This window comes from Periplaneta americana, chromosome 9, assembly GCF_040183065.1.
Source record: "Periplaneta americana isolate PAMFEO1 chromosome 9, P.americana_PAMFEO1_priV1, whole genome shotgun sequence".
Classification (NCBI taxonomy): domain Eukaryota; kingdom Metazoa; phylum Arthropoda; class Insecta; order Blattodea; family Blattidae; genus Periplaneta; species Periplaneta americana.
In genome coordinates, this window is record NC_091125.1 from 168,229,738 (window position 1) to 168,254,037 (window position 24,300).

General features: G+C 34.1%; 1 protein-coding gene across 1 annotated transcript in view; it reads left to right on the forward strand.

Moving 5' to 3' along the window:
- The window catches only part of LOC138706716 (ATP-dependent RNA helicase DHX33-like), a 38,264-nt gene that overhangs the window by 8,571 nt on the left and 5,393 nt on the right, over positions 1-24,300 (forward strand). The window contains exons 5-12 of the mRNA XM_069836331.1: positions 1,854-2,038; positions 4,263-4,338; positions 8,278-8,471; positions 12,236-12,365; positions 15,922-16,053; positions 16,309-16,463; positions 22,185-22,356; positions 23,573-23,773. Coding sequence (XP_069692432.1) covers positions 1,854-2,038; positions 4,263-4,338; positions 8,278-8,471; positions 12,236-12,365; positions 15,922-16,053; positions 16,309-16,463; positions 22,185-22,356; positions 23,573-23,773 — 1,245 coding nt within the window. The remainder of the gene's footprint in view (positions 1-1,853; positions 2,039-4,262; positions 4,339-8,277; positions 8,472-12,235; positions 12,366-15,921; positions 16,054-16,308; positions 16,464-22,184; positions 22,357-23,572; positions 23,774-24,300) is intronic.

Genomic DNA, 24,300 nt, shown 5'->3' on the forward strand with positions numbered 1-24,300 from the left:
TGACGTGAGCCAAAGAGTTTATGGATGCTGAACTGTGTTTGTGAGCGTGGGCGTTTGTGGGCGAAATTGACAAAAGAAATGTTTTGAATTTGTTTCATTTATTGCAGAGCTGCTCAAATTGTGTACAATGCGCATGTGCACAAATTGTAATTCCTCATTCTTAGTTACACTCTTTTAACATTTATATAATTGCAGATAAGCAGTGGTGTATTTTTAAACAAGAAAGTGCCCTGGCTCAGGGGTTGCGGTAGTACAGGCAGTAGTTGTCTTCGTTGTCGCCATCATGTTCATGATCATGTTCATGATCATCATCATCATCATCATCATCATCATCATCATCATCATCATCATCATCATCATCATCACCATCACAATCACCCACTACTACCATTTCTGCAGGAATACTTGTGGAATGTCAGACGAAAATATATGTGTTCGAATTTAGATAAAGAGGTAGTAGACCTCGGTATGAAATTGTTCAAATATAAATAAAACACGACTTTTTATTATAATTGCAAAATTTGATGATAATATGAAAGTAAGAAAAGTGTCCTGGCACTGGCAGGCCAGAATTACACCCCTGCTGATGAACTATTAAGTTATTTAAATTGAATAACTAACAGCTTGACTGTGTTAATATCTGAGGATCCTATGATTTGATATCGAAACTAGTCGATCAGGTAAAACAACACCATAATTTAAATGTTAACACAATGAAGTTGTTATTTATTGAATTTAAATAACTTAATAGTTCATCAGAAATTATAATTACAGTAGAACCTCTATTATCCGTGGTAATCAAGGGGATGGGCTAAACGGTTAATCCAAAAAATTGGATAATCCATACCATAAAGGATTTTCGTAAATTTAGTGAATAATACTTACACTTTCGTATTTTCCTCCATGATCTTGTATGTAACACTCTAGATAGAGGATCAGAAGTTCACTAATTTAAGTCAGGTTGTCAACAACGACTTTTAATGGGCAAGGAAATCCATTGTAATGGCTGTATGTGAAAACATAAGAATAGTGGAAGTCTCGTGTTGAAGATTTACATACTTATCCTTTATTTATATTAAATTGCACACAGTTATAACTCTGGTATTCTGATGCGAGATGAACCATAGTTTCTCTTTCCCCAAACCATTTAATGATTTGCACATTTTTCGATACTTAGCACAACATGGTTTCTTTTCATACCCTGTGAAAAATAATTCATATATAAGTTATAGAATCTATGAAGTACAACTCGAACATTAGACCATATTCTGTAAGAGTAAATGCTTGTAATAACACACTCTACAAAAAACGTGCTAATATAATGTGCAGTATCTACTTCATATACTGTATTTCTGTAGTAAAAAAAAAAGAGAGAGAAAAGAAAGTAGGCAGCAAGAGAAAGACAGTCGGATAATTCATCAATCGGTTAATAGAGTGATGGATAATCGGGGTTCTACTGTATGGAGTTAAGACAGAACTGTAGAAATGAAACATAGCAGCTCCGTCTTGACGGAAACAATGTTGATGGACATAAGTATTCTTTTCTGTTGTAACATACAAATAAATAAAAATTTGACTTATTGAACTAACATTAGAAATGCTGAAGGCAATTCTTAGCAAGACTCATGCAAAGAGAATGGTCAGAATCATATACAAGCCCCATTTAACTTATTTTCTTCCTGGGAAGTTGGTTGGAAGCTAAGTGGTAAGGAAAAAAATCCATTAATTCTTTCCAGGTTCGAAATCTTACTCTCCAGTCCAAAGAAAATGTCTTTACCAAACAGCTCAGTTGCTGTCTTGGCCCATAGAGAAAGGAAAATGAACTTAGTTATTTCCGTTTTATTTATTTTCAGATTGTAGTTATGTCTGCCACTATGGATGTTGACCACTTCTGTGACTACTTTGGCGGGGTGCCCGTCATCTACCTGGAGGGGAGGCAGTACCCAGTCCAAGTGCTCCATGCCAAACAAACGCAAGATGATTATGTTTTCAGTTCCTTAGTCACTATCTTTCAGATACATCGCGAAACCCCTGCAAAGTATGTAAAGTTAGATTTCTGCGTTATTAGTTGATGTATTTTCAAGAATTTAAATTCTTTAAACAATTTCTCAGTAGGATAATAATCAAGTTGCTTTTACATTCCTTTTTTTATAATATCAATTTTTGTTTACCACCTGTGCTTATCTTAATATTTGGATTTATATGAACGTTTTCGACACTCGGTGTGTGTCATCTTCAGATATGGGGCCTATGTCATTGTGTGTTGTGAAGCCCTAGCTTCTTAATTATGTTGTGGGTTGTTCACTTGTGTATGGCCTTTCATGATTTCTTAGTTTACTATAAGCAGTATGTGGTTGGTTACTGTGATTCTGTTAAGTTCTATCTTTTGAAAAACCCGTATAGGACAATAAAATTATGTTGAAAACATTATAACACATAATTATAAACAAATAAATATATACACTATAAAAACACTGTAAAACACTGTATACACTATATTACTTTATATATATTTATTTGTTTTTTATTTATTTATAATTATGTGTTATAATGTTTTAACATAATTTTATTGTCCTATACGGGTTTTTCAAAAGATAGAACTTAACAGAATCACAGTAACCAACCACATACTGCTTATAGTAAACTAAGAAATCATGAAAGGCCATACACAAGTGAACAACCCACAACATAATTAAGAAGCTAGGGCTTCACAACACACAATGACATAGGCCCCATATCTGAAGATGACACACACCGAGTGTCGAAAACGTTCATATAAATCCAAATATTAAGATAAGCACAGGTGGTAAACAAAAATTGATATTATAATACAGTGAGCTTATCGGCATCTCCAAAATGAAACTAATTCCTTTTTTTGTTTTGACTTATTTTAATTATTCTTTTGTGTAATAAATCTAGTGGAATGAGATTAGTTTTATAAGAACAATCCTATCCTATTATTCCATGGTTACAGACTGAAATGGTATAAAGAGTAGCCTAACTAAGTATCCAAATACGTTTTTGCCAGAGAAGTGTGTTGTTAGAGGAAGCGCAAAGAAAACTTGCCCATTTGACTGATGTGCAGAGAACGATATTCAGTCCTCGTGCCGCCATGCTCGTTACAGGGCTGCCATGAATCACCTAATGCTGATTACAGGGCGCATTCGAAAGTGCGGTCTTGAACTGTTCGTATCGTGGAGAATATTGTGCAGAGTGGGTAGAAGCCAGCATGTGTGTTACATATTCTGCGTTTTATCCCTGATATCAGTAGTTTTATGTAGTTCAAAGTGTGTTTGTTAAATAACAGAGTTCTGTATAACATTCGATGTACGTAACAATGTCCCTGTTTCGCTCTAAATTAGGAAGTGCTAATAAAACGTTACACAGTCAAACTAGGGAATTATTTATAATGTTCATAAATGCATGAAAAACGAAACAGGCTATGCTCGTAACATAAGGAAGTATATACAGATTAAAATAAACCGACCATAGTACCCTGGTTATCGGAACATTTTAATAAAATCACATAGTATTAGTGTTTTATTACAACGTCAAATATCAATTATTACATGATTACATATTTCTTATAACATCTTTGTCATTTCATTCAGTGATTTTATGTGTAAAAAAATTCGTGCTTCTGTATTTTCAACAATGTTATGTTATTAGTTACTCTGCAACAAGGTTTAGGTTATGTTACATACGCTGTGATAAATCTCACTCGAAACATCAAGCCAGCAGACGACTGAGAACTCCCAATCGAATCGAAGCGAGGTCGAGTGCACCCGAACATTTCCGAAAGTTCGCGCAGCTTTCCATGGCAAGCTCTTCTTGCGTCACTTCTACTCACGTAAATACTCTCAGTGGAAAGTTTCTGAAAGAAGAATTTTAGGACTAAGAAATATCTGTACTAGTGGCATTTCAAAATTAACATGCCCTTAAATTTTACGGAAATAGACTTTATTTAAGTTAATTACTATTTACAAAGTTACATCTCTAATTGAAAACGCCTTGGAATAGAAATTTAGTGCTTAAGGATACCTACACAAATGACTTGTAAAATTAATGTTACCATGGAAAAATAGGAAATAAAACAAGTGAATTTTTCTGTCACAAACGGGAAATGTGGCACCTATTTTAAATAAAAATTTGAAAATTGTATTCACATATCCTAGACAATTCGTTATTAAAATAAATGAAAATGATCCTTCTAGCACATTTCATTTATTGTATAATTAATTATTTTTTGCTTGTGTTTTCAGTCAAGACATATTAGTTTTCTTAACTGGACAAGAGGAGATTGAAGCCATGGCCCACAGTATCAGATCAATAGCAAAAGTAAGTATTTGTTTAGCATTGTATAGATCATGTATGTATGTTCGTAGTTAAATTTGAAGAAACTTCTGTAAGGATGACAAGCAAACTATCACTCCACTTGTCTGTCCTGATGTATGACAGTTTTTTTTTAATGTTATCCTTGCAACACTTTATGTGTCACAATTCTTTGAAATGTAGCACTTGTTTCTGTCATGTCATTGCTAGTACATACAACAACCATTGCTTTTATCTTTGTATCTTGAAGTTTTAAATTCTCCATATGACTAATTTGAAGTGTTATATTTATGTACAGTGTAAGGTGACTTAGGTAATCTTACATGTAGTAAGTCTTAGGGGTAATATTAGAATATTGTAGAAATACACTACAGTGAAACTTGTATTAAATAACAAGTAATACAGAAGTTCGGGGCAGAAGAAGATATTTATTTTATTTTATTTTATTGGGTTATTTTACGATGCTGTATCATCATCTAGGTTATTTAGCATCTGAATGAAATGAAGGTGATAATGCCGGTGAAATGAGTCTGGGGTTCAGCACCGAAAGTTACCCAGCATTTGCTCGTATTGGGTTGAGGGAAAACCCCGGAAAAAACCTCAACCAGGTAACTTGCCCTGACCGGGAATTCGAACCCGGGCCACCTGGTTTCGCGGCCAGACACGCTGACCGTTACTCCACAGGTGTAGACAGAAGAAGAAGAAGATATCAGATGATGGCATTAAAATATCGAGTGGGAGTGGAATAACCCTGCAGATTGAAAGGGATGATAGGGTACACTGACATGAATAGAAAAACCTACCAATTTTGTGATTAAATGCACGGTTTATTAGAAGATAAAGTTTGAAGTTTCAGTGGTACGGCAACATCATTGCTAACACATGCTTCTCGTGACACAGTTGTAAGAGGTCAACGAACTCGGTAACTTGGTGTGTGTTGCTAGATGAGCAATGACTGAAACTTGCACGCTATTGAAATATGCGAAAAGGATAAATTTCTTCTTTATTAGTTTTTCTATCGATTTGGACAAAAATCACGATCCTATTCGCAATAGTTACCAAATAAGAGGTTGTTAAACATTTGAGAAAAAAAAATTTTTTTTCTGAAAAAACTATTAATTTTCCACCAATATGATATTATAGTTTTCTGTTACATAAAACATGAGCTATTGCTCTAAAAATCTGCAAGACTATGTCACTCTCACCCTGTATATGCATTTTGTGGAGACTGAGAGGAAGGCAGAAAATAGGGAAGATTGGAGAATGCTGGATTTGCTGTGAAAGATCTGCCCTTGTGCAGAACACTGTGAATCAATTAATGATAGCTCCATATAAAATTGATCTTTTAGTGGGGTGGTTGTTTATTAGGGAGAGGCTTTTTTTACACAAATAATGAGCTACTGTATGTAGCTATATGCATTAAAAGAACTTAGAATGTTTTTTTAAACTAATGGAGAGTACTTGGCTTAACACCAGTAACCCATATGAATCCAGTTATTATTAATAAATTATAAGTCGTGTACAGAATTCAAGCTTTTAAGTCATTACTTCCTTTTTATAAAATCATAAATTGAACTCTGCGGTATTTTACATCTTTTTTTTTTTCTTGCAGTTACATTCTCTAAACTATCCTTCAACATGTCCACACCTGTGGAGTAACGGTCAGCGTGTCTGGCCGCGAAACCAGGTGGCCCCGGGTTCGAATCCCAGTTGGGGCAAGTTATCTGGTTGAGGTTTTTTCCGGCGTTTTCCCTCAACCCAATACGAGCAAATCCTGGGTAACTTTCGGTGCTGGACCCCGGACTCATTTCACCGGCATTATCACCTTCATTTCATTCAGTCTCTAAATAACCTAGATGTTGATAAAGCGTCGTAAAATAACCCAATAAAATAAAAAAAAAATCCTTCAACATATTAAGAAGTCTATTTATATGTTCTTCAGTCGCACAGTCTTTCAATGAAATTCCACTCATAAGTTAAGGATGTTCGAGAATAAAGTGCTTAGGAAAATATTTGGGGCCAAGAAGGATGAAGTTACAGGAGAATGGAGAAAGTTACACAATGCAGAACTGCACGCATTGTATTCTTTACCTAACATAATTAGGAACATTAAATCCAGATGTTTGAGATGGGCAGGGCATGTAGCACGTATGGGCAAATCCAGAAATGCATATAGAGTGTTAGTTGGGAGGCCAGAGGGAATAAGACCTTTGGGAATGCTGAAATGTAGATGGGAGGATAATATTAAAATAGATTTGAGGGAGGTGGGATATGATGGTAGGAACTGGATTAATCTTGCACAGGATAGGGACCGATGGCAGGCTTATGTGAGGATGGCAATGAACTTCCGGGTTCTCTAAAAATCATTTTGTTGTTATAATTTATTCTTTCAATTTTAAAACTGTATTAATGTGAGTATTATTACATTTAAACTTTTATGCTTATTTTCTTTCAGATAAACCATTTTCATTTTCACAAATCACTTTGACTCGATCCTCCAACAATAATACATTTCTCATTTTACTGAACATGTTTTTACCCGTAACAATGTCATGCAATGCCAGAAGAAATGAAACTGTTAAATAAGGGCGCAGATACTGTAGAGGTAATCGTGGTCAGACCTGAAGGCCATGTGTAACGGTTACAACATTTAACAGCAACCTTTCTTGTCACTACAAATTCCCATTGTTCTTAGACAGAGTATTAAAGTATCACACATTCAGCACAGATAGTTAGCAGTGTTGGTATGTATGTATTTATTTACACTGCAAGTGGACAAGCACCCCGTGGCAGTGGTATATACAATATTAACAATACACAGTTAAAATGATAAGCAATACACAATAAAATTTACAATACATAATAAAATTTACAACACATATACAATTTTATACACAATACAATAAGAATACACAATACAATTTAACACAATAATAATAAAACATAAAATAAAACACCTAATTTTACAACACAACCTACATAATTATGTATAGGTCTACATAAGTTTCAATAGTCTTTCACTTTACTCTCATCTCATTCCCTGTAGTGGCACTATGACGCATTTCACTGACACTTTAGCACACATTTCACTGACACTCTGTAACACATTTCACTGACACTATAGAACACATTTCATTGACGCTATAAATTATCACTGATCGGAACTGTTCACTGCACTGTAAAACCATAACTTCACTGACTCACCTCGCTTCACTGATACAACAGTTCAAATAAGTCAAATAATTGCATTCGTATGCATACTTATAAACAGAACTACATTTAAACTAAACATTTCTAGTCTAAGGCCCTCTTACACGCTATTTTTAAATAATTTACAATTCAAACCAAGGAAGTAAACTCGTCAGGCTAGATAAATACATGTCACCTTAAAAAATTAAATGTTAAATGTCACCTTAATTTTAATTTGCACGTGATACACAACTTTTTAAATTATTCTTGAAAATCCTTAAGGAAGGACAGCCCTCAAAGACCGCTGCAGGTAGGTCATTCCAATCATTTATAGTTCTATTTAAAAATGAGAATTTACCTACATCCGTTTTCTGTTTCCTACATTTGATTTTAAAATCATGATCGTTCCTACCATAGTACGTTGGCTTTTCTAACCGAGCCGTTATGTCTACCCATGCTTTCTGACCTAGATGTGCTCTATACAATGATGTTATTCTAGTTTTCCTACGTCTGTTTTCCAAAGTGTTGTCAAATTTCGTTTTTACTTTGAAAGCTGCAATACAGTACTCTTTTCAAGTTCTCAGCAACAGTCGTCCATATCAATAGTATCAGCAAAAATGTCGAGATTTTAGTCTTAAGGATAGATAACGTTCAGTTACCAACAGTTGCTAATCGATGCTTGCTAGCAATGATGGTCAGAACTGTCACAGTCGTTCTGGAGATCCATTAGCATTCAAGTTTACTTTCTTTCCACAGGAGTTGGACAGTAAATACCCCTCTCTGAAGGTATATCCCATGTATTCATCTCTGCCATCTCATCAACAATTAGATGTGTTCAGACCTACACCTCAGGGAATGAGGAAAGTTATTCTAAGTACAAACATAGCAGAGACATCTGTAACTATTACTGGAATAAAGCACGTGGTTGACAGTGGAATGGTCAAAGTCAGGTGAGTGACTAAGTCTTAGGATTGAAGACCACTAGAGATCCTAGGAATCTCTTCAACAGAAAATAATGTATGGGCTTGGCCATGATAAAGTGCCCAAAATATTTACACATAACCTAAAAATGCTTCTCTAATCAAATTTAATTTAACTGAACAATATAGACTAATATTTGTGGTGTCATGTATTCATTAACTGCTAATGAATTTTCAAGAATTTTCAGTTTATTTGTAACCATAATGTGAAAAAAAATCAGATATAAATTAATTATTCAAATAAAATTACCTAATTTACCAAAAAAGAAGCTCAATGTTGGATTAAGATTTAATTTGGTGTAGAATTTCAAGTTGTTTAGATTTAAAATCTTACATCAATGTGAAGCCACTGACATCACACCACTTACACTTTTGGTAGATAATTCTATTAGAATTCTTGTATATTTTCAAAAAGTAATTATTATTCAGTGAGGTGGGAAAGGAAATGAAGTTTCGTTCCATGTTAATGTAGTTTACTATAATCTTTCAATTTAAGAGAACAATAAAATATAAGCATGTCGTATATTTAAATGTTCCAGATTCTGTCTCACTACTGACATGTATACATACTCATATGTGATGCTGATTGTGCAGAACGTAAATATTATGTACAAAACAGCATAATGATTACTATAGGATAATTAATAACATCAGTCTGTATTTTAAAACTTTTTCTCAGATGATTTCTTAAAAATAGGTGTTCTTGAATGAATTTTTTATACAGATTATAGAAATGAGTTCCATTTTTGTCTACCACGTCAGGTTTTTACACAAAATAAGACGTTATGTTTTTAAGATTTTAAATACTGCAAGCATAAATATATTCAATTATAATTTCACACAAGGAGAATTTTTATTACAAACATATTTTTAAAATATTGCAAAGAACTGCCCTTATAATTTCGTGACTCTCCTGTAACAAAATAAATAGCAAACAGTGTTCAATTAATTTTCAAACTTTCTCTTCTTTGAATTTCTTGTAGATCCTCCATCTTTACTGTCCCTCTTCAACATCCAACAATTCATCATCATAATTTCATTCCATCTCCGGTGCTACCTCTTCATCTCCTTAATATCCTGGTGAAAGCTATAATGTCCCAGACTTTTTGGCAAGTAGTCGATATGGGAATGTAGAAAGTGAACTTTTACAGTCATGTTACAACCCAACTTCGTGAAATTTTCTAACGTTGTTTCAACAATGACTCTGTAATTAGGATCTTTGTTATTCACTAGAAAGTTTTCAGTAACAGATCAGAAGGCAGTCCATGCGTCTTTTTCTCTCTCATTCATTGTTTTCGCAAAATTTTCATCCTTCATCAGTTTCTTTATTTGAGGACCAACAAAAATTTCAACTTTCAATTTTTCTTTTGTGATGAAGAGAAATTTCTTAGAAAAGTACTTGTAGCAGGAACCATCCTATGGTAGAGCTCTTACAAACTGCTTCATCAAGCCCAATTTCATGTGAAGTAATGGAAGCGTACTTCCTTGATTTTTGTACACATAATGACAGTGTGATAGATAATGTGGTGAAGTTTCATTTCTGTGAATCAATTAGTGTCTGAGTTATTAACAAAAATATTTTGAAAAATTTGCATATTTCAAAATGAAATGTGTCACTCAATTTTTCCGTAAAATGTCTGAAACTTTTTTTGCAAGACCAGTGGCATATTTAGAAAAACATCACGCATTAGTTTTCATATATCTTAACTACAAATGGGGGAGAAACTTTTATAACCACTGTATACCTAAAAATAGAAATTTTCCATTGTCACTAATAAATATTTCATATTTTATTTCAGTATATATTAATTTAATCATAAAACCCCTGCAGTATTTTGTTAACCACAGTGTATGGAACATGTAGTAAAAATGTCATGTTCCTAGCATCAAAATTGTAAGAGCCTTTACACTTCGAACCTGACGAAATGTGCTGAAAAAAAAAGTATGCGAAAACAGCTTGTAAAATATGCATGCAATTAAAATTCAAGATTTCAGCCATTTATATATTGCGTAATTTTTATGCTTTTGGGCACCGCAGAGCTTTGAAACTTGCTCAACATATAAATAAGAGATTGCTGATTCATTTTTTACAAGAAAACGACTGATTTTTGACTGAAAATAACCAAAATTCCACCTGTCTCCCCACTTAAGTGTCTTATATTGTATTTTCATACTTTTATCTGCTTGATATAGTTTGTACTTTTTCTTTTACGTATCTTCACATTCTGTAAATGTAAAATTTTACACATAGTTCTTAAGAAAAGAGACCTTTTTTATATATCTGTATCATTGCTTTGCCTTTCTTTGGAATGTACCAGTTTGTCTACAAAATTTTACTTCTGAATAAAAACAAACTATAAATATACATACTTGTACTTGTTTAATTTTTATTTTATTTTAGTTGGTTATTTAACGATGCTGTATCAACTACTAGGTTATTTAGCGTCGATGTACTTGTTTAATGATTTGAAACTTATGACCTACAAGATTGCTAGAATGTAGCTGAGTTTTTTTTATGTATTTCATCATCATCAATGGCACGACAGCCCTTCATGGGCCCTGGCCTTCTTCAGAAGTTTTCGCCATTCCTCCCTATCCAATGCCAAACTTCTTCAATTTCTAACACCCGAAGTCTTGATGTCATCCATCACACAGTCTTCCCATCTCAATCTCGGTCTCCCAACCTTACTTCTTTCCATCGGAATAAATTTAAAAACTCTCTTCGCAATTCTGTCAGTTCGCATTCTCACAACATGCCCGGCCCAATCCAATCTTCTTATTTTTATGAATTTAACAATGTTCGGCTCATTATATAATCTGCACAGTTCGAAATTATATCTTCTTCGCCATGTTCCGTTTTCTCTAACTGGTCCAAAGATTTGCCTAAGAATCTTTCTTTCAAATGTACATAATAATGTCGCATCTGACTTCGACAATGGCCAAGTCTCAGATGCGTAAGATAGTACAGATCTTATAAGAATTTTATACATTATAATTTTTGTATTCCTAAATATAATTTGAGATTTCATATGCCTTCTAAGACCATAAAAGCATCTATTGGCAGATAATATTCGTTTTTTTATTTCAGAACTAACATTATTTTTGTTGTTAATTTCAGAGCCAAGATAGATAAAACTATGGACAGTTTCAAATTTAAAAGAGCCTGTTTCCAAGTAAGGGGGTCCACTTATATTAGCTCTCGTGACTGGCATATACTTTGTTTTTTCTTCATTAATTTGTAAATGCATCTTTCTTGCTGCCTTTTCCAGCTTAATAAAGGCCTCTTTCATTGCTGCCTGACTTCTCCCTATAATATCTAAGTCGTCAGCGTAAGCCAGGACCTGAATCGACTTATAGAAAATAGTTCCCCTAGTATTAATACGTGAATCCCTCATGACTTTCTCCAGTGCTATATTAAAAAGGAGACAAGCTAGTGAATCTCCTTGTCGGACACCACACCTAGTAGAAACAGGGTTAGACATCATGTTTTGAATTTTAACTATGCCCTTGTTATTTGTCATCGTAGCTTTCACCAGAGAGATCAATTTTTTAGGGATCCTCAATTCCTCCATTGCAGCATAGAGTCTTTCTCTATGGTGTCATGGGCTGCTTGAAAATCAACAAAAAGATGATGAGTCTCGATTCCAAACTCGTTGCACTTTTTTATGTATTTAATTTAATGAATTAGAGGTAAAGTGAGAGGAAATATTCAGATCTGGATGGTGTCATTACAGAACACATCATCCAGGAACCGGCATGGACTTGCTGAAAGTACAAAGGATATCTCAGGCCCAGGCTTGGCAGAGGACAGGCAGAGCCGGTCGAGAATCTGCAGGTTTCTGCTACAGAGTTTACACACGCCAAGTATGTATTGTATTCACATGTGGCGAAGCTTAAGAGGCTTCTGAGGCTTAGCCTACCCAAAAAAAATTGAGTTATTATAGCTAGTAGCAGTAGGCCTATAAGTTCGTAATAACGATATTGTAACACTTGGTTGCACTCCGATCCTTCAATATATTAAGTTCACTGTTGGCAGCACTCCAGTATGGAGAGAGCAGTGCGAGCAGCGAGGCTTAAGGCAAAAGCCTCTAAAGGCATGGCTACGACCTTGACTAGCAAGCTTGAGGGGAGACTGGGTAGGGGATATTGATTCGCTACATCTCCATACGGGATGAGTCTAGCCTTCCGTCATAATATTACATCGCACTATATTGGTTTTATTTGAAAGTGCTGCGTTGTTGAGTTTAGTTTAATCAAAAAAGTGTGTCTGTGTGTGTGTGTGTGTGTGTGCGTGCGTGCGTGTGCGTGCGTTTTTTTTCCACCATAAACTCGAAGATACAAGAAATAGTAATAATATTGTTTTTGGGTGTTTACGCAAAATAAACTAAAATGTAATATAACCTTGAATGAGTGGAACAGTAATGAACTACGAAACTAATAAAATATTAATTTTCAGTTACCATTGCAACAACAAAATAACAATAATAATGATATTAATAATAATAATCAGGGAAAGGATTTATATGTAAATACATATTTACTTATAAAGCTAATATAATTTATATTTTGCATTATCTTTATGTTTCACAATGTGTAGGGTTGAAAAATCCTACTTTTATTTTCCATATTTTTCCATATTTTAGAGTTTAGTACATATTTTCGTTAATTTCCATATATTTTCCATATTTCATATAAAACAGTCCATATTATATTAGGTTTAACAATAAAACAAAACAAAATTCCATTAACTTTTAAAAATACATTTCAACAATAGAGATTTAAACACATGTTCAGTAATCCCTTTAACATCAGAGTTATTTGAAAATTAGCAGTGCTATCAACAATGGGAAAGTAAGTTACAAAACTGTATTAATTTAATTTAAAATTTTTAACAGACTTCAGTTGTGCAGCTCAACAGTTAAATGCCAGTCAGAGTACACATAGGTTCAGTTTTGTAAATCATACTATAAAGACGGTAAATATGCCAAAAGTACGTCATTCAGTCAATTTAAAATCAAAACTAACAAGTTACATTTCAGAATTTAAAGAAGATGGTTTATCAACTGACAATAAAATATTATTTTGTAATTTGTGTCAGTGTGCAGTATCATCTACACAAAAGTTCCTGGTGCAACAACACATTACAACTAGTAAACATCAGGCCAACAAACAACTAAATTCCAAGCAGAGACAATTGTTTTTAACACAACCAACAACATCGAATGTAAGATCTGAGTTTAACATCGACCTGTGCCGTTCTCTCATCTCTGCTGATATTCCTCTCTACAAACTAAAGAATAAGGTCTTCAGGGAATTCCTTGAAAAATATACTCAACATACAATCCCGGATGAGTCAACACTTAGGAAGACGTATGCTCCATCCATCTACGATGAGACAATACAGAAGATAAGAGATGAAATTAAAGATAGTTCAATTTGGGTTTCCATTGATGAGACTCCCGACAAAGAAGGTAGACTTGTTGGTAATGTAGTTATCGGTTTGTTAAGTGAACAATATTCTGAACGAATTCTTTTACATTGTGATGTTCTAGAAAAGTGCAATAACAAAACTATAGTTAAACTGTTCAACGAAGCTATGGGTATCCTGTGGCCAAAGGGTATTATGTACGATAATGTGTTATTCTTTATTAGCGATGCTGCCCCTTATATGGTCAAAGCTGGACAAGCATTATCTGTTGTATATCCTAAATTGACTCATTTTACTTGTGTGGCGCATGCATTTCATCGTGTGGCAGAAGTGGTCAGAGACAATTTCCCTAAAGTAGATTTGTTGATTTCATCAGTGAAAAAAGTATTTCTCAAAGCTCCCAGTAGAGTTAACGTGTTGAAAGAAATGTACCCTGAAATTCCATTGCCACCAAAGCCAATTTTAACTAGATGGGGTACATGGCTAGAAGCAGTTGAATATTATGCCGAACATATAGACTCTATTAACAATGTTCTCCTTGCATTGGACTCTGAAGATGCAGTCTCAATTGATACTGCGAAAACAGTTACCTGTGACATAAGTGTGAAGAATGACTTAGCTCACATTCAGCATACATTTTCATGCATCATAAAAACGCTCAAAAGTCTCCAAAATAGGCACCTTTCACTATCTGAAAGTTTTGAAATTATAAATAGTACTGTGGAACAACTGAATCGTGGTAGAGGTAAAGTTGCAGATGCAGTAAGAGCTAAGGTGGACACTGTACTTTCAAAAAACCCTGGATATGAAGAACTACAAAAGGTTGTTGCTGTGATGAGTGGTGAATCAACAGTGAAGATTAACTTGGACTTATCCCCAGCAGACATTGTGAAATTGAATTATGTACCAGTTACTTCTTGTGACGTCGAACGCTCTTTTAGTCAGTATAAATCTATCCTCAGAGACAATAGAAGAAGATTCACTTTTCAGCACTTGAAAGAAATGTTTGTAACCTATTGTTATGGTAACAGACAATAAAAATTGTGTTTTGTTGAAACTACATTGGAAGATAAGGTACGTCCATTATATTTTTTGTTTAGTTTGATTAAAATGTACCAATATTTAACGTACATAGTCATTTTTTTTATAATTTTAAGTCCATATTTAATTCCATATTTTGGTAAAAATCCATATTTAATTCCATATTTTGGTAAAAATAACTACATATATATTTACATATTTCATATATTTTTAGTCCATATAAATCCGTTCCCTGATAATAATCATAATAATGGAAATATGAATTAATGAGTGTAACTTACGTGTACCAGTACTTGTAGTGTAGGTCTAGTTATCCAAATAGGATGAGGTTAAGAATAATAATCACACCAGAATTGAAAATAAAACATGAAGAATCAATTTTATTACAACATACTTAATTTTTCTATGTCTCTAATAAAATAATAATAATAAAATGAGTACAATCAAAAACATATCCACTGAAAGGAGTAGACCTAATGATGATTTCTTCAGAAATTTCAGCATCCTAGGCGACAGAACTTTAGGTCTGGTATAACAACATTGCTCAGAACTATTTGTCAGGAGGGAGATGTGTTATTAATGATTCATTATGCTGAAAACGGAAAAAAAACAATATACTGTACGCTAAGTTGTTATTCTAAGGAACACTCAATTAAATTCAGAGCTGGTAAATATGCAAGTCATGTGAGATTACATTTAACTGTTAGACTCTTTCATCCTGTAATAGTATCTGTATTTGTGGAGTAAACATTTTTCCAATGCTGAAATCATGTAATTGGACTATGTACCATGTTTACTTCCATTAAAATAGGTTATATTTAAGAATTAAAAATAAATTCACAGTGATTACTTTTATGAAATTTTAATTTTGAAGTTAACAGGTTGATAAAGTGTTATTTACAGATATGATAATATGAAATGCTGTGTTCTTATAGTTTTGTATATTTTCAGGAATTTGACAGTATGTTAAAAAATTCCATCCCAGAAATTCAGAGATGTAATTTAACAAGTGTTGTGCTGCAGCTTCTTGCTCTCGGGATAGATGCATTATCGTTTGACTTCATGGACATGCCACCAAAAGAGGTAAAGCATGAATAAATATTTAATTTGAAGATTTATCAACAGATAATTTTAAGGGAAACATTGCTCTGTGACAGCAGCTAGCATGCTTCTAATTCGACAACAGCATGCAGCTACGAGGAATACTTTTGCTCGTATGCCTCCACATGTCATCAAACACAAACTGAGAAGATATTCCAGTATTGTCGTAGTGTCTTCAGTCTGTATTTTGTTAAACCTAATTATTGGATCATGCTTAGTTATTTTGTTATTTTTCAGTCTGTAAATGCTGCACTGCAACAGTTGAAGCAACTTGGAGCTATAGAGTCAGTGGAATGCACCAAGCTTACTAAATTGGGTAACCAGATGGCTCTGTTTCCCCTTGACCCACGTTTCAGCAAGATCTTGCTGTCTGCTCAAGATTACTGCTGTTTGTAAGTATTCTTCTTTTATTGTCAATATTGGTGCTGTTGTATTTATTAGCGAGGCATAATTTCTGTTATGTATATACAGTCGACTCCTGAAAATTCGCGGTAATTCATAGGGAGCGGATTTTTATGTGCTAAAAAATTTAAATATATGTTGTTGTTGTTGTTTGTTGTTTTCTAATGCCAGGCATTTGACAATAAAGTCATTTGACCTCTTGCACCTCTTAAATATATTTATTTTTTATGTGCTAGAAAGTACGAAAATATTTGCTAAAAATAAAAAAATATATATTTATTTTAAATATGACAAAAATACCTTCCTTAGCTTGAAAAAAAAAATGTTACAAGGTACTCACCAACCACACTTGAGTGCTAGTAATTGTGCTTCTGAACCTGGTAGCGAGTCTAGTTTAATTTCCACGTCATGCACCTCCCTGTTTCAGACAACAGGTTTTTGGATGTTTTTTTTTATGGTGTCACACAAAAAGGCTTAAATTTGCTAATAGGAAAGCCAAATCGTTTTTTTAATAACCATCTTTCAGTATATCTTGAAGGATATCGATTGACGAAGCCCGATAAGAGGGAATCACAACAAGATATATTGCCTTACTTGATAGACATGAGCAAGAGGCGAGAGATTTGTTTAAATTAAATAATGTTCATACCCGAACTCTTATCTGTTGTGTTTCACAAACAAAGCGTGGAATGAAATCATCTTCAGCAACAATAAATATTCCTAATTATGTGTTGCAAGATCTCTCCTCCTTGTCCATGTTAATTTATTCTCTAATAATAACACTGATATGTTGCCTAGCAGTTCTCAGAACTTGAGGCGATACTAATACGAAAATGGATCACGGATACACCACAGAACACTTAGAAACACAAAGCAACCAAGAATTCCTAAAAAAAGATAACATACTTCTGAGCGATATAATTGATTTAGTTGTAAAATATTTAAAAGTTCTTGTAAAAAAAAATCATTTAAGTAAAAAGCTCTAAGATTTATGTGTTTATATTAGATTTCCTGAAAATATGTATTTACATAATTTTTTGGTGAAAATATGTGTTTTTATGTGAAATAAAATTCGGGTTTTAAACTTGAAACTTCATGTTCGGAATTTCTAACTTTGTTAATTGTGTTTTATCACACGCAAAAAGAATATTTAATTACATACGAATCCGCTCCATAGTAATTAATACACGAACTTTCGTGAAATGTCGAAAATTGCGAATTATCCGCAAAATTTTTTATTATTATTTATTGTGTAATCAAGATGTATATTATTTGAAGTCCAGTAAAATTTACTCACACAGGTTCAATGACTAAAATACAGTTCAAAATCAAGTTATAATATTATACAGTACTGCAATGGGATGTAATCTTAAGGTGTTAGGTACAGCTTACAGCAGTAAAATTTTGGAAATATTCAACATTTTTTTCCTCCGTTATTATATTTTATACAATAATGAAAATTGGTATGTGTAAAATACTGTCCTTTTGCTATAAGAAAAATATTTTTACGATTTAAAAAAAGTGATTTTTTTTTTTTTTTTTTTTCAAAATTCATTTCACTGTCCAGTGATGAATCACTTCCCACATAACTCAAAACTATCCAACATTCTGTGATGAAATTTTTGTGTGTATTTATGCATGTTATATCTACAATATGATGCAAGATCACTTCTCTATCTTTGATAGATTGTCTGATAAAAAATTAATTAATTAAAAAAATTTTCAAGTATCAGTACTTTCTTCTAACATAAAATTTAAAAAATTTATATTATTTATTAAGGAATGTAGTTGAAAGAGCATGATATTGTAAACATGAGTTTCAGCAATAAAAGAAAAGCGAGAGAACATGAAAAAGTTAACAAATTTATGAGTTATGAGGGAAATGCTTTATCACTGCACAGTGAACTGCCACCATTTTGAATTTGTAAAAAAAAATATATATTTATATAAAAATTATTTTAAATCGTAAAAATATTTTTTCATATAGCCAAAGGACAGTGTTTTACACATACCTATTTTCATTATTGTACAAGATGTAGTAATAGAGGAAAAAAATGTTGAATATTTCCAAAAATGTTTACTGCTGTAAGATGTATCTAATCCCTTAAAACAAGAAACACAAGTTTTACAAGATATCATTAGACACTAGATTAACAAAAATAGTCCACACCTGTGGAGTAATGGTCAGCGCGTCTGGCTGCGAAACCAGGTGGCCCGGGTTGGAATCCCGGTCAGGGCAAGTTACCGGGTTGAGGTTTTTTCCGGGGTTTTCCCTCAACCCAATACGAGCAAATGCTGGGTAACTTTCGGTGCTGGACCCCGGACTCATTTCACCGGCATTATCACCTTCATATCATTCAGACGCTAAATAACCTAGATGTTGATACAGCGTCGTAAAATAACCCAATAAATAAAACAAAAATAATCTGTCATCATTTTTTGTTTCTTAGAGGATTGTTAATTTTTTTTTGATTTTATATCTTGGTAGGGAGAGAGCATAAATTAAGTAAAAATGGAAATGACGTCACTTCACCCTCTCTCCTCCCCCCTCCCAAATATCAGATTGCGAATTACTCACAAAGCGAATTAATCACACGCGAATTATCAGGAGTCAACTGTTTGTTATTTTATAACTTGATGATGGCAACAGCAACATGATTACCAGTGTTGTGGTTTTGGTGAAAGAATAAATTGTAACTTCTGAGTTTAACTTGTTGCATAAAACCAAGGCTATTCTCTTTCATTGTGCACTTTTGGCAAAATGGAAGAATTGTAATAGTAATATGCAGGGAACGGATTTATATGGACTAAAAATATATGAAATATGTAAATATATATGTAGTTATTTTTACCAAAATATGGAATTAAATATGGATTTTTACCAAAATATGGAATTAAATATGGACTTAAAATTATAAAAAATGACTATGTACGTTAAATATTGGTACATTTTAATCAAACTAAACAAAAAATATAATGGACGTACCTTATCTTCCAATGTAGTTTCAACAAAACACAATTTTTATTGTCTGTTACCATAACAATAGGTTACAAACATTTCTTTCAAGTGCTGAAAAGTGAATCTTCTTCTATTGTCTCTGAGGATAGATTTATACTGACTAAAAGAGCGTTCGACGTCACAAGAAGTAACTGGTACATAATTCAATTTCACAATGTCTGCTGGGGATAAGTCCAAGTTAATCTTCACTGTTGATTCACCACTCATCACAGCAACAACCTTTTGTAGTTCTTCATATCCAGGGTTTTTTGAAAGTACAGTGTCCACCTTAGCTCTTACTGCATCTGCAACTTTACCTCTACCACGATTCAGTTGTTCCACAGTACTATTTATAATTTCAAAACTTTCAGATAGTGAAAGGTGCCTATTTTGGAGACTTTTGAGCGTTTTTATGATGCATGAAAATGTATGCTGAATGTGAGCTAAGTCATTCTTCACACTTATGTCACAGGTAACTGTTTTCGCAGTATCAATTGAGACTGCATCTTCAGAGTCCAATGCAAGGAGAACATTGTTAATAGAGTCTATATGTTCGGCATAATATTCAACTGCTTCTAGCCATGTACCCCATCTAGTTAAAATTGGCTTTGGTGGCAATGGAATTTCAGGGTACATTTCTTTCAACACGTTAACTCTACTGGGAGCTTTGAGAAATACTTTTTTCACTGATGAAATCAACAAATCTACTTTAGGGAAATTGTCTCTGACCACTTCTGCCACACGATGAAATGCATGCGCCACACAAGTAAAATGAGTCAATTTAGGATATACAACAGATAATGCTTGTCCAGCTTTGACCATATAAGGGGCAGCATCGCTAATAAAGAATAACACATTATCGTACATAATACCCTTTGGCCACAGGATACCCATAGCTTCGTTGAACAGTTTAACTATAGTTTTGTTATTGCACTTTTCTAGAACATCACAATGTAAAAGAATTCGTTCAGAATATTGTTCACTTAACAAACCGATAACTACATTACCAACAAGTCTACCTTCTTTGTCGGGAGTCTCATCAATGGAAACCCAAATTGAACTATCTTTAATTTCATCTCTTATCTTCTGTATTGTCTCATCGTAGATGGATGGAGCATACGTCTTCCTAAGTGTTGACTCATCCGGGATTGTATGTTGAGTATATTTTTCAAGGAATTCCCTGAAGACCTTATTCTTTAGTTTGTAGAGAGGAATATCAGCAGAGATGAGAGAACGGCACAGGTCGATGTTAAACTCAGATCTTACATTCGATGTTGTTGGTTGTGTTAAAAACAATTGTCTCTGCTTGGAATTTAGTTGTTTGTTGGCCTGATGTTTACTAGTTGTAATGTGTTGTTGCACCAGGAACTTTTGTGTAGATGATACTGCACACTGACACAAATTACAAAATAATATTTTATTGTCAGTTGATAAACCATCTTCTTTAAATTCTGAAATGTAACTTGTTAGTTTTGATTTTAAATTGACTGAATGACGTACTTTTGGCATATTTACCGTCTTTATAGTATGATTTACAAAACTGAACCTATGTGTACTCTGACTGGCATTTAACTGTTGAGCTGCACAACTGAAGTCTGTTAAAAATTTTAAATTAAATTAATACAGTTTTGTAACTTACTTTCCCATTGTTGATAGGACTGCTAATTTTCAAATAACTCTGATGTTAAAGGGATTACTGAACATGTGTTTAAATCTCTATTGTTGAAATGTATTTTTAAAAGTTAATGGAATTTTGTTTTGTTTTATTGTTAAACCTAATATAATATGGACTGTTTTATATGAAATATGGAAAATATATGGAAATTAACGAAAATATGTACTAAACTCTAAAATATGGAAAAATATGGAAAATAAAAGTAGGATTTTTCAACCCTACATATTGTGAAACATAAAGATAATGCAAAATATAAATTATATTAGCTTTATAAGTAAATATGTATTTACATATAAATCCTTTCCCTGGTAATATGCATTACAAGAGCGGTATGTTGAAGTTTTCATGTTCGGGGAAAAGTTTGAAAAAGCGAAACGTAGTTGAGCTTATTTAATTTCCGAGAATTGAAAGAAAACATACCGCTCTTGTATCGTACATTATTTTGTGCAAAGATCGTTTATTACATACCTGCAAGAGGAATTTCTAATTAGTTGCAATGAAATCTCCATCTTGGTTTCTGTTCAATGACGGCAAATTTGCAAAACAAAAATATGTCTTCAACATTGTTGCTTTAAAATGTTTCCTGTGTTTACTGTACTCCAGCAGGCCGTGATATACGTCTGTCTTTTTTTTCCCCAGTCTATGATGAGTCTGGAATCTTGTTGATTTTTTCACGGCTTCCTTAATGTTACTTGCATCACGAATACAGTAACTTTAGTGGAGTTGTAGAGTTTACTTAATTTTTGCAAATATTTAAAAACAATAATTAACAGTGCAATTTAGGTGAAATTGCAGTGGTAAGTTTCCAATTTATAATTATTACTATATTGAACGTCTCTAAAAGTAATATGTTAAAAGCCTAAAGCAGTAAAATCAATATGTCACTTAAGCGGTAAGAAGAGGGAAATTGTTACGTGTGTTAGGTTGGGAATACTGAATGTGGAATTTTAGACTTTCCACAGATTGGTTTTGTGTGGAAACCAAGGAAATACGCACGATCTCGCACAAAGGAATAGTTTCCTTGCTTGATTATTTTAGGGAGGAAATTCTTAGTCTGGTGGCCTTGCTGTCAAGTGAATCAGTGTTTGTGACGCCGCCCACCAAACGTGAACAGGCAGTTGCTGCTCACCAAAAATTTGTCTCAACGGCAGGAGATCACATCACACTGCTCAGTATATTTCGACAGTTCAACACAGTCGCCCAGAAGAAGGTTAGTGTACACTTCATGACAGTTTTATTTTATCTCCTCTCAGCTGATAGTGATAGTGGGAGGTTCTTTACAAATGCCTCTGACTGCCTCCTCTTACATGACTGCTTAACTGTTAAAAGCAGACCTTTAAAATGATGATTCGACGCTAAATAACCTAGTAGTTGATACAGCGTTGTTAAATAACCTACTAAAAAAATATGATTGTCCGCCTTAACATAAAGGTCTCATCTTTTGAATTTGTTCCTCGAAATCAAGCAGAATTTTTCCTATTGTAAATCCATGGTGCTACAGTCCATGAAGGGCCAAAACCGACCAGCCGGCTGCTGGCCTCACGTCCACATGCCGATGATCCCCCCAGCTGTTATAGCTGGTTTGCAAAACCGGAGTTTCGCTACCTATCATAGCTCCCCAAGTGCATCACGATGCTGGGTGGGCACTGGTCCCATACACTGGCCTTTTAGAAAATTTCTTCCCCCATGAGGACTCGAACCAGCGCACATTCTGTAATGCGAGTCCTAGACAGGATGTTTTAGACCGCAAAACCATGGCGCCGGACAATTCTTGCCGTTATATGTTATTAATTATTATTTTGTTTTAAGCTCTTTTGTGGCTTGATATGCTAACATTTTCATCATGTCTGTTCTGTTTGTTGTGCTAAACAGCACAATGACTTGAATAATTTCAAGGGAAAAATTGTTATGGGGCTGGGTATCGAACTCGGGACTTTAGGCTGAGGGCGCCAATGCTCTACCGACTGAGCTACCCAGGGACTCTTATCAGACCTTGGCTCAATTATTCCCTTTATATCCACATACCTCAAGTGGATTGACAAGACGTCAAAGGTCCATCATTGAGTGCACACTATACTGTGTGACTTAAATTGTGGTTTTCTGTTAATGAAGAGTGACGTGAATAATGCAAAGCTGACTTTTCAGAAATAGCTCCCTTTTTCCCTGAAATTATTCAAGTCAGCTTTACAGGGAGCTATTCCTGAAAAGTCAGATTTGTAGCACAATGACTGTCGAAAACTCACCTCCATACTTTTTCGAGGAATTTGTAACAAAAAAATCAGTAGCCCACAGAAGAATAAGAGTGTCTTATGTCCTACAGTGCCGTTATTGGATGGTACTGTTGAACATCCTGTACATTGCATCATTAATGTACGAAATTCTGTTTGTTAGAAACTGGATTATAATAATGAAATAAATTTTTATAGCAATGGTGCCACGAGAATTTCCTGAATGCACGGAACCTTCAGTATGCAAGTGATGTCCGCACCCAGCTAGCAGAACTGTGCCAGAGCTGTAAGATCCCACCGTCCTCTTGCGGCCAAAATTTGGATCAAGTGAGGAAGTGCCTCATCACTGGTTTGTTCATGAATGTGGCTGAACTGCAGCGGGAGAAACAATACTTGACGGTGAGTACGTGTGCAAGTCTGTCTCGTATTCTCCTAAACCTGTCACTGTCAGTAAATTCAGTCTCAGGATAAGCCTGCTGTCAAAGATATTTTAAGGGAATGGATAACAGACAGTCTCACATGAATTCACGTGCCTATTTATATTTATTCATTTATTTGTTCATTCATTCATTCATTTATACTGGCGGAGTTAAGGCCATAGGGCCTTCTCTTAAGGTAAGCGTTCATTACATCGTATTGCACTCATCGGACGAATCGCACGGATAGGAAAAAGACTATATTTGCTGTAATTGTTATTGAAATATGAAATGCGCACAAACTGTGCAGGAGTGTGTTAGTGGATTCCACTTCAGTTCTTGCTGTATTCGATTATTGGTTTGTCAAGCTTCTTGCACTGGGTGATGTGGTATCGATCGCAGGTTAGGTTGCACAGTTCACATATACACTCTGGATTGGGGTCATGGTAAATGTTTGATTTGCAGAGCTTGTGGTGGTAGCCATGTACTGCCATGGAGGTGACAAAGTGG